The 15,114-nt window shown below is 41.4% G+C and overlaps 1 protein-coding gene across 1 annotated transcript in view; it reads left to right on the top strand.

Moving 5' to 3' along the window:
* The window catches only part of LOC306639391 (uncharacterized protein), a 77,943-nt gene that overhangs the window by 19,275 nt on the left and 43,554 nt on the right, over positions 1-15,114 (top strand). Inside the window, exons 5-8 of the mRNA XM_079102869.1 lie at positions 3,375-3,445; positions 4,103-4,196; positions 6,142-6,240; positions 9,191-9,264. Coding sequence (XP_078958995.1) covers positions 3,375-3,445; positions 4,103-4,196; positions 6,142-6,240; positions 9,191-9,264 — 338 coding nt within the window. The remainder of the gene's footprint in view (positions 1-3,374; positions 3,446-4,102; positions 4,197-6,141; positions 6,241-9,190; positions 9,265-15,114) is intronic.

Here is a 15,114-nt window from a genome sequence, read left to right as displayed (position 1 = left end):
GAAGACTAGCTGCCTTGCCCTACTCTCATAAGCCGCCCTAATCTGGGCCAGCCTCCCAGGCCGAGCTTCACCCAGTGGGGGAGATTCACCCCGTTGCTCTATTTTAGTCCAAGTCTCTCAGTGCCTCTCCTTCTCAAATCCTGGGTTCTGGAGCAACTGGAGATGCAGTCACCCTCTAGTCCACCATCTTGGAACACTCCGTGGAAAGTGCCTGCAGCCAAAGGGGGCAGAGCAGCCTCGAGAAGTCTCTGGCTGCCCTCCTGTGGTCTCAGAGGTTGAATCTGGGTCGGAGCTCTTCGCTGGCTCGGGGACTTGTGGCTGGCTCTGTAGACAAAGGTTCTCACTGGGCGCTCTGCTCCAAGAAGCTAGCCTTGAAAGGCGCCTCCCCCCAGAGGGAGCCCAGCTGCTTGAGGAAGTGCCTGGCTGCCCTGTCCTGGTCCCTGAAGCTACCTGTGGGCCAGAGCTCACCAAACTGGCTCAGGGACTTGGAGCTGGTTGTGTGAAGAAAGGCTATCACTGGGGGGCCTGCTCCGAGAAGCTGGAGAAGCTTGCTGTGTGGGAGGAGCTCACTGCTGTAGTGTGCAGGGCTGCCTGCGGAAGATTTTAGCTGACATAGCCTTCACTGATAAGCTGCCCCTATCCAGGCCTGTGAACCAGGCCGAGCTTCACCCAGTGGGGGAGACTCACCCCGTAGCTCTATTTTAGTCCAAGTCTTTCAATGCCTCCCCTTCATGAATCCTGCATTCTGGAGCTACTTGAGGTGCAGTCACCCTCTAGTCTGCCATCTTGGATTGGCACTATTGGAAATTTAACTGCAAGTTTTACTAAGGTGGTAATTCTGATATCGATTTAGTCTATTTCAGTCCTGTGGTTGTATTCAACAAAAATCACCAAACAATAAAGGAGAAAACCCAAAACTAATAAAAACTTTATCAAGGCTATCTAACATTCTTATCACTCAGGCTGAAACTCATACTCATTCAGTAGGAATATGAGGTGGTATTGATACATGCCAGTTTTTGTGTGTAATATATCTAATTTTCTTGTCAATTTCTAAAGTCTTACATGCTTCCTGCAAGGTAAATCATTATCTCCTTTTGTGTTTTATTAATGAGTGAATGGTGGGTGAAACAGGAAACATTACAAAGTGCCTTGTCTCCATGAATATAAAGCCTACCACCAACAGAAAACAGAGTTTCCCAAAATGGAAACTAAATGGAACAAGGAAACTGAAATCAGTGAAGTTTTGCAGTGCATGTTCTATGAAAACAACTATATTAAGACCTATGAAATGATAGGCATTTCTCACTCATGATTTATCTGTTTCCTGCAATGCGTTGGTAGGATTTGCCCCATCATGACTGTGTAGTTGTTTTCATCCAGGCTTCAAAATATTTCTCTAAGTGCCCGAAGAGATGGTGTTTACAAATATCGTATCATAGACATTGGTACAAGTAAGTAAATTGGAGTCATTGCAGCAGTTACATGGATTATGTGGCTGATTCCCTTGCCACCCACATTTTGCATGTAGGTCCAGATGAGCAGTGCTAGCATCCAAAATCCTGGCAACAGGAGGACCTTTTATTTCTTGAGACCAGAATGTCAAGGCCAGTCTCTGAAACATAGGACAGACTCATTCATAAGACAGTGACCACTCTGCTGGGACACCGAGTGTACTGACTGACTGCGTTGAACTTTTGCTATGGTTCATATTCCACTTTATTTCATGATTTCCCCAAGCTTTGTGGTCAGCTTGTAGCAGGAAATGATAAAATGTATGATCATGTGTACTCTAATTTATCACTTGCTTGTAAAATGATCATTTGCTGGTGAATAGTCCTTCCTGAAATTTTGACCCAAAGCAGTGTACACATAAAATTTGCACACTGCCAGGGAGTGTTGGCTCATCACTCTTTGACTTGCTGTTTGTTAACCTTTCCATGGTGATGACAGAATCCAGATCCTTTTGGAGACATGCCCTTCTTTCAGGCATATGTTACCATCTTTGGAATGTGGGTTTCCAAGCACCTCAACATTTCTAGGCCTCTTTCACTGTACACTTGTGCCTAATGAGCACCTTTATCCTTTTCACTGCCTATACCCTTCTCTGGCAGTTTTCAACAGTCCCTCGATAATCAGACAAAGACTGATTTAAGTCTTTTCTCTGTGCCGTGGTACAGTCTTCCACACTGTGACCTTTTTGTGCCTCTGTGTGATACCCTCACTCTTCAAGTCTGCATTCATTCCTACCTGGAAAATGGCACCATCCATGAACCTGTCATGGCCTCAGATTGTGAGATCACACTCAATTATGGTTGCCAGTATATAAAGTGTTCACACCCATGTGCTATGAAAGCAGCCCGTGGAAGGCCAGGACCTAGTGGAATAGAGAGGAAAGGGAATAATTTAGAGGACAAGTGGTTATTCCCCAGTAGAAATGAGGGTGCATGAATGAGATAGCACCAGGGAAGCCAACCAGTTTATGTCAGGATAGCAGGAACTATGATTGCTGCTTGCAGAGGTGGATTGAATACTAATAGAGGAAATGAAGACAAAGGAAAGGAAAGGAACATGCAGTTCACTGGTAAAAGTGGAACAGTGACCAGATGTTACTGCTGTTTTTGTTGATGTTGAAGTCCAGGAATGATGTGCAGTGGTGCCTGAAAACTTACTATTCCGATAAAGTCCTATTAAAGAATGTGAAGTTTCATTTTATTTCATTTACTATCTTCAACTTCTTAGATACTGCATTTTGATTCATTTTATGACTGAATGGTATTCCATTGTGTATGTTTTTATCTGACCAACTCTTTATTCATTCATCTGTTGAAGGGCGTCTCTTTTGGCTCTGGTTACCCTTGTAATTTTTATATTTTTTCTTCAAAATATCCTTCTTCCTCGAATGGCTGAACTTTTACGTCATCCTATGTCTTGTACTTGATGAAGTTTAGTGCCTCAGGCGGTTTGGGACAGCCTAATTATTCCCTTATTAACTCAGTTTCCTCTTGATGAAGAGCGGCCCAACTGTATTTGCAGATTCCTGGGAGGCTGAGGCATGCTATTGACAGGTTCTCAGCGAGCCAGGGAATTTGCACACCCCCATCTCCAAACAGAAAAGGCTTGGGATTTGAAGTAGTGGAAACAGTTTTTTGGAAGCATCCACCTGGGCCTGTGTACAATCTGCAGGGCCCCATGCACAACAATCCAAGGGTTTCAAACAGCAGAAAGATGCATCTAAAATTAAGGTCAATTGAAAATTGTGAGTGTGAAACTGAAATTATAGAAGGATTACCTTTACCCCTTCTTTGTAGTCCAGATTTTTCTCATTCTCAGGGTTTAAAGTAACTTACATACATCTGTATGTTTATCAGCAGAGTCACATTGGGACATGGTACCAGCAGAAAAGCAGGAGCAGCTTGATGACAAGGGAAAGAGCCAGCAACGGGTGAATAAATTGTCCTATTAAATTTCTTGTCAACTGAACTTCTTTGCATCCAGAAGGGAAATTAGGCAGTATTCATTTGGAAATCAAGCATCATAATGTACTCATCTAATCTGAGCAATTTTAAGTGCACCCAAAGATGGGAATAGCTTCAGGCGTCATGGAAGTTTCACAGTATACTGTGTCTCAGCAAGGTGACAGAATTGAATCTCTCTCCTCCAATGGAGTATCATAATTTAAGGATAAAAATTTGGCTGTTCCGTGTTTAAAAATTTGAAGGTGTATAATGTCAAGTGCAATTCTCAAAATATTTCAAAGAGGATTTACACAGCGTTTGTAGATTTGTCGGGACACTACAAAGTTGACTGATTGGCTATCGATGCTACTTGTTTTGGTTATATGTACATCAGTGTGTTTGTTGAGAGGAAAGACATTTCCTAGGTCCCTCATCCTGATGTACTGCAACAGTAGCCAGAAGAACATGAGAGCTCATACTGTGTAGCAGTGCCTAGGGTAGTGAAAGTTCCAGGAAATGTTCTCGTTTAGAAGGCACTCATGTTATTTCCAATTGCAGTGATTTTACCGTGACATATATGGTGATGAGTTAAGAGCGTTGATGAAATCTTTGCTCTCCTCATTGTTGACATTTCTGTTACACAGAGTATTTGGGAACAACATCCAGAGGTGGGTGCTTCTGACATATCTGGAGGATCTGATCGAGGAGCAAAGAGTATCATAAGTGGACATGTAGAAGGTAAGAACCGCAGATGTTGCACACTACCTTGTTGAGACTGTGGCCTTCAAACATGAACATTACTGTATTTTATCTCTTTAAGGTACAGAATTGAGACAGCTAGCAAAAACAAAATGATAGAATGAGTCATACATTATTAGGTTTGTGCCACAGTTTATTCGGGCTGTAGTGTGGAAGAAAGTGAATTTTGATTTGCATTTTGATACCTTCGTCAACCAAGGGCAAATTGAAATAAAGAAAAGGGAGAGAGTAAGGGGGATCAAAGTGTGGGGAAGGCGCTGATTCCCGGGAGTTAATGAAGGAAGATGGAGCAGTTTCACTGATCAGGTGGAAGGTCATTCAGGTCACATTTGAGCAGGGGAAACAGCAGTGCTTTCAAAGTGTGGGAAGCATGTGTGAGTTTCTAGATCCAAATATGAAAGAGGGATAGATACCCATCCTTCCTGTCTGAATGGCAGTTTGAAAGGAATTGAGAAGTGAAGGGATGATCCCACATTGCTACGTTTATTTACCACAAATGATTGTCCATGTATACAATATAGTGAAACCAAATATGTTGCTACTACGTGTGAAAACATTTGTAGGGGAGAAACATCAGTTATGAAAGTAGAAAACATTTTGAATGCTCATGAAGGGCCCCAAAACCACAGGTATGTCATTTCAATTTGGAAATCTTACAGCTTGTTCTAAACTTTGATTGGAGGAGGACATCCTACGGAGTAACCCATAACTATGCTGAAATTACGGTAGAGGTCCCGGAGGCAAGGAAGTTGTTACAGAAATTGTCAAACTGTGATGAATCGTGTGATGTGGCCATGTTCATAATCTCATTCTGACTCAGCAGTTCTTTGCTTTTATGATTACTTTATATTCAAATGTGTTTGCAATGATCGGGTTTTGCAGACAATTTTTTTTTGGTATCCTGAATAAGAAGGTCCCTTTGGAGTATTTTGAAGAATAGTAGTGGATCCCACACATCAGAATACAAAGCAGCTGACATGCCAGCATAAGGATTGCTATAATTCTGAGCATGTCTCTTGAGTAACATGAAGTGTGCAAAAGACAGATTTAGAAATAATGTTTTTGGAGATAAATTTTGTCCTTTGACAGGCAAGGAGTTGGCATAAGGCGTAGAAAGAACCTTAAATGGGAAGGATCATGTACCCATCTCTAAGGGTCTTTTGAAAATGCTAAAGGGAAGGGGAAACGAGGGAAAAACCAAAGATTTTAGCTAGGTAATTTTGGAGGGAATAAGGGAGGAATCTGAAAGAATGCAGTTCAGCTTCTGTCAGCGTAGCTGCGTAAAAACCAAAGGTGAGTTGATCATGGAAAACAGATGATTGAAACCAGCATGGACTGGAAGAATCAGTTCAACCAGCCGATATGAATTTCTCTTCCATAGCTAACAGGCCCACACTCATATGTGTGGCAAGCATATCAGTGGATCAGATGAGAGGCCTCGCATTTTGAAGCTTTTGTTGTTTGAAAGGCAGTGATTATTTATTATGTGGGCTTCTTTGACTATTATTACTACTTCAACTACTACTACTACTACTACTACCACCCCTACTGGTAGTAGTAATCTACTGCTGCATTGGAAAGAATCCAAATCTTTGGGTATGTCAAATGTGCGGTCTCTTGGGGTGCTAAATTCTGATCTCTAGATACATAGTTTTCTGCACAGCCAGCCCTTTCTGAAATTATTTGAAATCACTTTTAGTTATGCTCTGGTAGATTCATTTTGAACCAGGGTTCATGATGAAATTCTTTTCTTTATTCCTCAAACACTTAGATGGATACTGACTATGTATATGCCAAAGACTTTGACGCAAAATCCTTCTCTGCAATCTGTCCAATATGTGAGGCTTTCAGAAGACATTTTGCTTAGGATTGGCTTATCTGAATTCTTTATTCTGTATCATGAGTTTTTGATTTTTCTTTTCAGATGTGGAACCTGCATCTGTACACAAGGGTGGAAAAAGATACATGAAATGGCCGAAAACAGAGTATTCAGGCAGAGAAGATGTACCACTGTCCCACATGGGTATGAAACAAACAACCCTACATATATTAGCTTTGATTCTGAAAGCATATATCTGATCCCGTTAGTTCAGAAAATCCTTTCTGATGAGAAATAATCTATATCTTCCCCTGGATTATTATCAAACCTTTGGACTTTTAGACCATAAGACAAATGAGGGACTGGTTGCATGCTTAGCATAACATGGTCGAAAGCATTCTGACAGGTCTCTCCTCATATGTGCTGCCATCTTATTACTTAGCTTTGACGTTGAACTTCTCAGGTTCCTTGCTTGCTCCTCTGCATACACCTATCTGAGTTCTCTAGCATTCTGCATCTTCACATTGGTACTTGTACCCTTGCCTAAGTAATTATGGTCATCAGAAAGGTGTTCTTAGCATTGGAAACTTAACTGCAAGTTTTACTAAAGCGGTAATTCTGATATTGATTTAGTCTATATCAGTCCTGTGGTTGTATTCAACAAATATCCCCAAACAAAAAAAAGAGAAAACCCAAAGCTAATGAAAACTTTATCGCTGCTATCTCAACTTTTTATCACTCAGGCTGAAATTCATACTCATTCAGTAGGAATATGAGGTGGTATTGATACATGCCAGTTTTTGTAAGTATATCTAATTTTCTTGTCAGTTTCTAAGGACTTACATGCTTCCTGCAACGTAAACCAATACCTGCTTTTGTGTTTCATTAATGAGTCAATGGTGGGTAAACAGGAAACATTATAAACTGCCTTGTCTCCATGAACATAAAGCGAGCCAGCAATAGGAAACATAGAATTCCCCAAAATGGAAACTAAATGAAGGGAACAAAAAACTGAAATCAGTCAACTTTTGCAGTGCAACTTCTATGAGAACACGTATATTAAGACCTCTGAAATGATAGGCAATTTCTCACTCATGATTTATATGTTTCCTGCAATGTGTTGGTAGGATTTGCCCCATCATGACTGTGTAGTTCTTTTCATCCAGGTTTCAAAATATTTCTGTAACTGCCTGAAGAGATGGTGTTTACAAATATCATATCATAGACATAGGTACAAGTAAGCTTCAAATTGGAGTTATTGCACCATTTACATTGATTATGTGGCTGATTCCCTTGCCAGGCACATTTTGCATGTAGGTCTGGAGGAGCACTACTCGAGTCCACAATCCTGGCAACAGGAGGAACTTTTTTTTCTTGTGACCAGAATGTCAAGGCCAGTCTGTGAATCATAGGAGAGACGCATTCATATGGTAGTGTCCACTCTACTGTGACACCCTGTGTACTGACTGAATGCGTTGAACTTTTGCTATGGTTGATATTCCACTTTACTTCATGATTTCCATAGCTTTGTGGTCAGCTTGTAGAAGGAAATGATAATATGTATGATCATGTGTACTTTAATTTATTGGTTGCTTGTAAAATGAACATTTGCTGGTGAATAATCCTTCCTGAAATGCCGACCCAGAGCAGTGTACACATAAAACTTGCACACTGCCAGGGAGGGTTTGCTCATCACTCTTTGATTTGCTCTCTTTTAACCTCCTCATGGTGATGACACAATCCAGATCCATTTGGAGACATGCCCTTTTTTCAGGGATGTGACCATCTTTGGAATGTGACTTTCCAAGCTCCTCAACATTTCTAGGCCTCTTTCTCCGTACACTTGTGCCTAATGATCATCTTTATCCTTTTCACTGTCTGCACCCTACTCTGGCAGTTTTCAGCAGTCCCTAGATATCAGACAAAGACTGATTTAAGTCTTTTCTCTATGCCATGCTACTGTCTTACACACCGTGACCTTTTTCTGCCTCTGTGTGATTCCCTCACTCCTCAAGTGTGCATTAATTCCTACCTCAAAAAAGGCACCATCCATGAACGTGTCATGGCCTCAGATTCCAATCTCATACTCGATTATTGTTGCCAGTATATAAAGCATTCACACCCATGTGCTATGTAATCAGCCCGTGGAATGCCAGGACCTAGTGGAATAGAGAGTAAATGGAATAATTTAGAGGTCAAGTGGTTATTACCCAGTAGAAATGAGGGTGCATGAGTGAGGGAGCACCAGGGAAGCAAAACCAGTTTATTTCAGGAATAGCAGGCACCATGATTGCTGCTTCCAGAGGTCAAGTGAATACTAATAGAGGAATTGAAGACAAAGGAAAGGAAAGGAACATGCAGTTCACTGGTAAAAGTGGAACAGTGACCAGTTGTTGCTGCTGTTGTTGTTGATGTTGAATTGCAGAAATGATGTGCAGTGGTTCCTGAAACGTTACTCTTCCGATAAAGACCTAGTAAAGAATGTGAAGTTTAATTTTATTTCATTTACTTTCTTCAACTTTTTAGAGACTGCATTTTGATTCATTGTATGACTATGTGGTATTCCATTGTGTATGTATTTATCTGATCGATTATTTTACCATTCATCTATTGAAGGGCCTCTAGTTTGGCTCTTGTTTTGCTTGTAATTTTTATATTTTTTCTTCAAAATATCCTTTTTCCTTTAATTTCTGGACCTTGCGTCATCCTATGCATTGAACTTGATTAAGTGTAGTGCCTCAGGAGTTTTGGATCAGCCCAATTACTGCCTAAGTAACTCAGCATCCCCTTGGTGCTGAGTGGCACATCTGTATTTGCAGATTCCTGGGAGGCTGAGGCATGCTATTGACAGGTTCTCAGCCAGCCAGGGAATTTGCACACCCCCATCTCCAAACAGAAAAGGCTTGGGATTTGAAGTAGTGAAAACAGTTTTTTGGAAGGATCCACCTGGGCCTGTGTACAATCTGCAGGACCCCATGCACAACAATCCAAAAGTTACAAACACCATAAAGATGCACCTAAAATTAAGCTCAATTGAAAATTGTACGTTTGAAACTAAAATTATAGAACGGTTACCTTTACCCCTTCTTAGTTGGCCATACTTTTCTCATTCTCAGGGTTTAAAGTAACTTACATACATCTGTATGTTTATCAGCAGAGTCACATTTGGACATGGTACCAGCAGAAAAGCAGGAGCAGCTTGATGACATGGGAAAGAGCCAGCAACAGGTGAGTAAAGTGTCCATTTAAATTTCTTGTCAACTGACCTTCTTCGCGTCTAGCAGGGAAATTAGGCAATATCCATTTAGAAATCAAGCATCATAATGTAGTGTTCAAATCTGAGGCATTTAAGTGCACCCGAATTTGGGAATAGCTTCAGAAGTCATGTAAGTTTCACAGTATAGTGTGTCTTAGCAAGGTGATGAAAATGAAACTCTCTCCTCCAATCAAGTATCATAATTTAAGGCTAAAATTTTGGCCTTTCTGTGTTTATAAATTTGAAGGTGTATAATGTCAAGTTCAATTCTCAAAACATTTCAAAGAAGATTTATACAGCGTTTGTAGATTTGTCGGGCTACTGCAAGTTGATGGAATGGATATCCATGCTGCTTGTTTTGGTTATATGTACATCAGTGTGTTTCTTGAGAGCAAAGGCATTTCCTAGGTCCCTCATCCTGATTTACTCCAAAAGTAGCCAGAAGAACATTAGAGCTCATACTCTACAGCAGTGTCTAGGGTAGTGAAAGTTCCAGGAAATGTTCTCACCCAAAAGGCACTCATGTTATTTCCAGTTGCAGTGATTTCACGCTGACATATGTGGTGATGTGTTAAGAGCATTGATGAAATCTTTGCACTACTCTTTATTGACATTTCTGTTACATAGAGTATTTGGGAAGAACATCCAGAGGTGGGTGCTTCTGACATATCTGGAGGATCTGATCGAGGAGCAAAGAGTATCATAAGTGGACATGTAGAAGGTAAGAACCACAGATGATGCAAACAATCTTGGTGAGACCGTGTCCTTCAAACATGAGCATTACTGTATTTTATCTGTTCTTAGGTATAGCCTTGAGTCGGCTAGCAAGGAGAAAAAAATAGAATGAGTCATACATTATTAGGTTTGTGCCACAATTTATATGGGGGGTAGTGTGGAAGAAAGTGAATTGTGGGTTGCATTCTGATACATTCTTCAACCAAGGGCAAGTTTAATTAAAGGAAGGGAGAGAGGAAGGGGGATCAAAGAGTGAGGAAGGTGCTGATTCCCGGGAGTTAATGACAGAAGATGGAGCAGTTGTACTGAGCAGCTGGAAGGACATTCAGGTCACATTTGAGCAGGGGAGAGAGCAGTGCTTTCAAAGTGTGGGAAGCATGTGTGAGTTTCCAGGTCCAAATTTGAATGAGGGATAAAGTACTACATAACCAACCTTCCTGACTGAGTGGCAGTTTGAAAGGAATTGAGAAGAGAAGGGATGATCCCACATTGCTACGTTTATTTACCACAAATGATTGTCCATGTATACAATCTAGTGACATCAAATATGTTGCTACTACCTGTGAAAAAATGTGTTGGGGAGAAACATCAGTTATGAAAGCAGAAAACAATTTGAATGCTCTTGAAGGGGCCCCCAAACCACAGGTATCTCCAATTCACTTTGGAAAGCTTACAGCTTGTTCTAAACTTTGATTGGAGGAGGACATCCTAGGGAGAAACCCAGAACTATGTTGAAATTAAGGTAGAGGTCCTGGAAGGCAAGGAAGTTGTTACAAGGATTCTCAAACTGTGTGAATCATGTGATATGGCCATGTTCACATCTCATTCTGACTTGTGACTCAGCAGGTCTTTGCTTTTATGATTCCTTTATTTCGAAGGTGCTTGGAATGATCTGGTTGAGCAGGCAATTATTTTTTTTTTGGTAGCCAGAATAAGAAGGTCACTTTGGTGTGTTTTGAAGAATAGTAGTGGATCCCACACAACAGAACACAAAGCAGCTGACATGCCAGCATAACGATTGCTATAATTCTAAGCATGTCTCTTGAGTAATATGAAGAGGGCAAAAGACAGAGATTTAGAAATCATGTTTTTTAGATAAATTTTCTCCTTTGGCAGGCAAGGAGTTGGGATATGGCATACAAAGAATCTGAAATGGAAAGGATCATGTACCCAGCTCTAAAGGGTCTTTGAAAAGCTAAAGGGAAGGGGAAATGAGGGAAAAACAAAACACGTTAATTTTGGAGGAGATAAGTGAGGAATCTGAAAGAATACAATTCACCTTCTGTCAGTGTAGCTGCCTTAAAACCAAAGGTGAGGTGATCATGGTGCACAGATGATTGAAATCATCATGGATTGGAAGAATCAGGTCAACCAACATATAAGAATTTCTCCTCCATAGCTAACAGGCCCACACTCATATGTGTGGCAGGCATATCAGTGAATCATATGAGAGGCCTAGCATTTTGAAGCTTTTGTTGTTTGAAAGTCAGCGATCATTTCATTATTATGTGGGCTTCTTTGACTATTAATCCTACTACCACCACTCCTACTAGTACTAATCTACTGCTGCATTGGAAAGAATCCATATCCCTGTGTATGGCAAATGTGTGGTCTCTTGGGGTGCTGAATTCTTATCTCTAGATACATAGTTTTCTGCACAGCCAGCCATTTCTGAAAATGTTTGAAATTACTTTTAGTTATGCTCTGGTAGATTCTTTTTGAACCAGGATTCATGATGAAATTCATGTCTTTATTCCTCAACCACATAGACTGATACTGACTGTGTATATGCCAAAGAGTTTGAAGCAAAATCCTTCTCTGCAATCTGTCCTATATGTGAGGCTTTCAGAACACATTTTGCTTAGGATAGGCATATCTGAATTCTTTATGCTTTATCATGTGTTTTTATTTGATTTTTCTTTTCAGATGTGGAACATGCATCTGTACAGAAGGGTGGAAAAAGATACATGACATGGTCGAAATCAGAGTATTCAGGCAGAGAAGATGTACCACTGTCTCACATGGGTATGGAACAAACAACCCTACATATATTAGCTTTGATTCTGAAAGCATATATCTAATCCAGTTAGTTCAGAAAATCCTTTCTGATTAGAAATAAACTATATCTTCCTCTGGATTCTCATCAAAACTTTGGACATTTAGACCATAAGACAAATGAGGGACAGGTTGTGTGCTTACCATTTCATGGATGAAATCATTCTGACAGGTCACTCCTCATATGTGCTGCCATGTTATTACTTCAACTTTGACGTTGTACTTCTCTGGTTCCTTGCTTGCTCCTCTGCATACACCTATCTGAGTTCTCTAGCATTCTGCATCTTCACATTGGTACTTGTACCCTTGCCTAAGTACTTATGGTCATTGGAAAGGTGTTCTTACCATTGGAAACTTAACTCTCAGATTAACTAAAGCGGCAATTCTGATATTGATTTAGTCTATATCAGTCCATGCTTTCTATGGAGTTTTTAACTTGGTTTATGGTTTCCTTCATTTCAAGGGTTTCTGTTTGTTTGTTTGTTTTTTTTCAGTATCTCTAACTCTTTATGGAAATGATCTCTTGCTTCCTGTATTTGCTCTTTTAACTGTTGATTGGTGCGATCATTTAATGCCTGCATTTGCTCTTTCATCTCCTCCTTCAATGCCTGCATTTGGTCTTTCATCTCCTCATTTGCTTCCCTGATTGTTTTAATTATGTACATTCTGAACTCCCTTTCTGACATTTCTTCTGCTGTGCTGTCATTGGGTTTTATTGATATAGTATCTAGGTTTTTTGGGACATTTTCTTCCCTTGTTTTCTCGTATTGGTCATATATCAGTGGGACTCTGAGATATTGCAGATTTCCTCTATTGGCTATAGTGTCCCTGTAGATTTCCAGTGTATCACCTTTCAGCCTTCAGTAGCCTGAAATCTTGGAGTAACTTGATAATGCAGTGCTTCCGAAGAAAGCTGCCCCTGGCCCGCTACTGGTTCCAGGGCTTGGAGCTGGCTCTGTGTGGAAAGGCTCTCACTGGGGGCCTGCCCCAAGAATCTGGCCATGTGGGAGGAGCCCACCGCCAGAGGGAGAAGGACTGCCTGGGGAAGACTAGCTGCCCTGCCCTACTCTGATAAGCCACCCTTATCTGGGCCTGCTGCCCAGGCCGAGCTTCTCCCAGTGGGGGAGATTCACCCCATTGCTCTACTTTAGTCCGAGTCTCTCAGTGCCTCCCCTTCTTGAATCCTGGGTTCTGGAACAACTGGAGATGCAGTCACCCTCTAGTCCGACATCTTGGAACAACCCATGGAAAGAGCCTGCAGCCGGAGGGGGCAGAGCAGCCTGGAGAAGTCTCTGGCTGCCCTCCCGTGGTCCCAGAGGCTGAATCTGGGTCAGAGCTCTTTGCTGGCTTGGGGACTTGTGGCTGGCTCTGTGTACAAAGGCTCTCACTGGGCGCTCTGCTCTGAGAAGCTAGCCTTGAAAGGCGCCTCCCCCCAGAGGAAGCCCAGCTGCTTGGGGAAGTACCTGGCTGCCCTGTCCTGGTGCCTGAAGCTACCTGTGGGTCAGAGCTCACCACACTGGCTCTGGGACTTGGAGCTGGTTGTGTGAAAAAAGGCTATCACTGGGGGGCCTGCTCCAAGAAGCTGGAGAAGCTTGCCGGGTGGGAGGAGCCCACTGCTGTAATGTGCAGGGCTGCATGTGAAGATTTTAGCTGACCTAGCCTTCACTGATAAGCCGCCCCTATCCAGGCGTGCGGACCAGGCCGAGCTTCACCCAGTGGGGGAGACTCACTCCGTAGCTCTATTTTAGCCCAAGTCTTCCAATGCCTCCCCTTCGTGAATCCTGCATTCTGGAGCTACTGGAGATGCAATCACCCTCTAGTCTGCCATCTTGGATTGGAACTATTGGAAACTTAACTGCAAGTTTTACTAAAGTGGTAATTCTGATATCGATTTAATCTATTTCAGTCCTGTGGTTGTATTCAACAAAAATCTCCAAACAATAAAGGAGAAAACCCAAAGCTAATAAAAACTTTATCAATGCTATCTAACATTCTTATCACTCAGGCTGAAACTCATACTCATTCAGTAGGAATATGAGGTGGTATTGATACATGCCAGTTTTTGTGTGTATATATCTAATTTTCTTGTCAGTTTCTAAAGTCTTACATGCTTCCTGCAAGGTAAATCATTATCTCCTTTTGTGTTTCATTAATGAGTGAATGGTGGGTGAAACAGGAAACATTACAAAGTGCCTTGTCTCCACGAACGTAAAGCCTGCCACCAACAGGAAACATAGAGTTTCCCAAAAGGGAAACTAAAGGGAACAAGGACACTGAAATCAGTGAAGTTTTGCAGTGCACCTTCTATGAAAACAACTATATTAAGAGCTATGAAATGATAGGCATTTTCTGACATGATTTATATATTTCCTGAAATGCATAGGTAGGATTTGCCCCATGATGGCTGTGTAGTTGTTTTCATCCAGGTTTCAAAATATTACAGTCAGTGCCTGAAGAGAAGGTATTTACAAATATCGTATCATAGTCATTGGTACAAGGAAGCTTCCCAAATTGAAGTCATTGCACCAGTTACATGGATTATGTGACTGATTCCCTTGCCACCCACATTTTGCATGTAGGTCCAGAGGAGCAGTGCTAGAGTCCAGAATCCTGGCAACAGGAGGACCTTTTTTTCTTCAGACCAGAATGTCAAGGCCAGTCTGTGAAACATAGGAGAGACTCATTTATAAGACAGTGTCCGCTCTGCTGTGACATCCAGTGTACTGCCTGAATGCATTGAACTTTTGTTATGGTTCATATTCCCCCTTACTTCATGATTTCCACATTCTTTGTGGTCAGCTAGTAGCAGGAAATGAGAAAATATATGATCATGTGTACTTTAATTTATCACTTGCTAGGAAAATGAACATTTGTTGGTGAATACTCTTTCCTGTAATTTCGACCCAGATCAGTCAATACATAATACTTGCACACTGCCAGAGAGTGTTTGCTCATCAGTCTTTTTTTTTTTTTTTTTTTGTGGTGCTGAGTATTGAAACCTAGGTCCTTGTGCTTGTAATGCAAGTACTCTA

This window comes from Sciurus vulgaris (genome assembly GCF_902686455.1).
Source record: "Sciurus vulgaris genome assembly, chromosome: 11".
Classification (NCBI taxonomy): Eukaryota; Metazoa; Chordata; class Mammalia; order Rodentia; family Sciuridae; genus Sciurus; species Sciurus vulgaris.
The sequence above is the reverse complement of the archived record's forward strand: the minus strand, read 5'-3'. Positions and strand labels throughout refer to the sequence as shown.